At 47.6% G+C, this 2,976-nt stretch overlaps 1 protein-coding gene across 1 annotated transcript in view; it reads left to right on the top strand.

The window, feature by feature from the left end:
- The first annotated feature begins 872 nt into the window (after positions 1-872).
- Positions 873-2,976, top strand: part of LOC108632796 (GATA zinc finger domain-containing protein 14) — a 4,714-nt gene continuing 2,610 nt past the window's right edge. The window contains exons 1-3 of the mRNA XM_018037591.2: positions 873-1,021; positions 1,218-1,404; positions 1,981-2,976. Coding sequence (XP_017893080.1) covers positions 985-1,021; positions 1,218-1,404; positions 1,981-2,976 — 1,220 coding nt within the window. The 5' untranslated portion in view covers positions 873-984. The remainder of the gene's footprint in view (positions 1,022-1,217; positions 1,405-1,980) is intronic.

Here is a 2,976-nt window from a genome sequence, read left to right as displayed (position 1 = left end):
GAAACTATTAATAATTTTGTTCGGTTGCACAACGGAATCCGAAAAATTCTTAGCCGCATTCCCACGCACTGTTTTGCGGACGATGTGTACCGGAAGTATGTCCCCTTCACGCAGGGTAAACAGAATGCGAGGGGGCAGTTGCGAAATTCCGATTGTCGAGGTACGACCTCGATCTTCAGCCGCCTCCGTTCTTCCTTTCGATTTCCCCGTGTCCTCACGGCTATTATTAAACCCTTCTCGGTAGTTTTAAAACCTAAGTACAACCTCCTAAGTCGCGGTTCGAGAAATCGGCTCTGTGGAATGCGACACAGCACTCCCTGGATGCGACTTTTCGAGCGGCAAAGGCCACGGGGCGACTCCGTGTCGTCGGTTCCGAGGTTAGTACCAATTTTTAATACAGCAGACCAACAGTAGAAATGGAAAAGATTGAATTATTCAAAACCATCCGTAAATAAGAACGAGCCTAAAATACATATAAGAATATTAATTAAAAAATCAAATGCAGTTTATGAGTCAATAAAATTGAGTGCAGAAGCTGAAAGCTAAACAAATTACCTTATGAAAACTATGAACCTAAAGTCGTGTACCATTTGCATGTTGCTCTGGATATTTCCGACGAAAATATATTCTGATTGAAATAAGAAAGTGTTGCCGATAGTTTCTCCGTGCAGTGGCATGGTAGCATCTGCCTTCGGTGATCGAGCAAGCAAGAGAGGTGACGTAACGAACACGGAGAGCGTTACGTCCTCTGCCCCCTTCTGAACACGCGTGCCTTCTCTCGGTAGTCCCCTACCTCTGGTAGTGTTAGGGCCCAGAGGCATCCTCCCAGAAGAGGTGCTCCCCGATGGGCATCCTCTTCTCGGTCGAGCCGTTCGAGCCGCAGTCGCCTCTAAGAATCTCAATCGCGAAGGCAACGCGACGCGGGAGTGTCGAATCCAACTACCAGTGCACTCTTGATCCAACACAGAAGAAAAGAACGCGAAGATGGAATCATTCGGGAGACTCGTATCTGTCCTATGGGGTACGTTCACCAAATTGAAACCTATTGAAGAATCTCTTCTTCGTGAAAAATCATTCTCGAAGAATAAGAAGAAGAGTGGTCACGCTCTTTCGCGCGTGTGGTAAAAAAGACTACGCTCTTGCATTCTCGCGGATGAAATTAATTGGGGGAAGCGAAAGTGATTTTTTCTCGATCACGAGCTCACGTTTTGTTACAGTGATTGCGCTCGGGGCTTGCGTCCTGGGGCTGCAGCGACCACCGCCGAGATACTCCCAACAGTACATGCCGGAAACTTCGTTCACTTGTCGCAACAAGATCGTAGGAAGCTATTACGCCGACCCAGAGACCGACTGCCAAGTGTTTCACGTCTGCGTGTCCGTGGCCGGTACCGTCCAAGATTACAAGTGGGTCGACAATTGCATTTTTACCACCCACGATTCATCGATCTTGTCGATAGTCGGATTTATAGAAAAATTATATTCTTACCGCCTACTTCTAATTATTGCAAAACGTTTAATCATTTTTCATAACACGAGGCCGAAAAAGACCATTTTCGGCGCCTATAAAGTGGACCGAAAATAGAGTTTTCCCGCCCTAGGGCGGTAAAATCCACTTTGGGCGCCAAGGGCCGAAATCCCTAGGGCGGGAAAATGGATTTTACCGCCCGGCGTAAGCTCGATTTTACCGCTCTAGGGCTGTAAAATGGATTTTACCGCCCTAGGGCGGGAAAACTCTATTTTCAATCCGCTTTGTAGGCGACGAAAGATGGTCTTTTTTATGCCCTTTTTATGAAAAATATTGTGTGCGACACGGACCGAATGGACCTTTCCAGGCTCGGATGATGTTCTGAGCAGCTCGTGTTCATCTTGGACGCCTGTGGCGCCCTCGACTGCCACTCGTGCTCAAACATCAACCTCGCCCGGAAAGACCCATTTTCGGCCCTTGGTGCACAAAGTACTATTCTTATTTAATTTCTACAGATTCTTGTGTCCCAACGACACGGCGTTCGACCAGGAGAGCCAGACTTGCGCGGACTGGTACGACGTCGACTGCGAAGCAGCCACCCTTTATTACGCCAGCGACAACTTCGACCTGTACCGAATAGGATCAGGTCTCGAATCGTTGCACTACGACAGTATACGCAGTGACGCCGAGCCTCAGGATCACCTGCAACGATCAGAGTCGAGCGACCCGGTTCGCTCCTCAGCGAACACTTTAAACCGAGTGTCATCGAGCAACAGTTACTCTGGTAGCAAGGATCTGAGAGGCAGCAGCAGCGGTAATTTTTACAACAACAGAAACGGCAAGGACGAGGATTACGAGACCGAGAAGACGTATAAAGAAGAGTTCGTTCAAGAGAAAAAGAAGTCGGGAGTGAGGAAGTCGAGCAGGAAGCAACAGTTTAATTACAGCAGCAACGATTACAACGCGCCTGTATCGAGCACGTCTGCGCCAGCTGCCCCGGCTGCTAATCAGAACACGTACACAGGATTCTACAGTGGTAACAATTATAATCAGAGAAACGGGTTCGTGTCTTCGACTTCCACTGCGAGGCCGCAGGAGAATTTCAACCGGAATCCGAACGGGAATAGGTACAACACACCGTCGTCGACGTACAGACCCAGCACGAATTACCAGAACAATTACAACAATTATCAATCGGTCAGTACGACTAGTAAGACCACCGTTTACAATGCTTATAACAACGGGAACAATTACAATCAGCAGAATAATGGATTCAGCCAGAGCAGCAGCACCTTGAAACCGACTACGTACAAGAGTTATAATCAGAATTATAATAACAACAATGGTCAGTTCGTTCAATCGACGACCCTGCAGCCAAGCACCAATTACCAGCCGAACGATTACACGAACTTCCAAAGGAATTATAATAACATTCAACGTGGAAGCGTGCCTTATCAGTCGACTACGGCCTCGTCTATCGTCTACGACGACAATTATAACAGCAATAATAA

The sequence above is a fragment of the Ceratina calcarata genome, unplaced genomic scaffold (assembly GCF_001652005.2).
Source record: "Ceratina calcarata isolate Rehan_Ccalc_2016 unplaced genomic scaffold, ASM165200v1 scaffold175.2, whole genome shotgun sequence".
NCBI classification, from domain to species: Eukaryota; Metazoa; Arthropoda; class Insecta; order Hymenoptera; family Apidae; genus Ceratina; species Ceratina calcarata.
The sequence above is the reverse complement of the archived record's forward strand: the minus strand, read 5'-3'. Positions and strand labels throughout refer to the sequence as shown.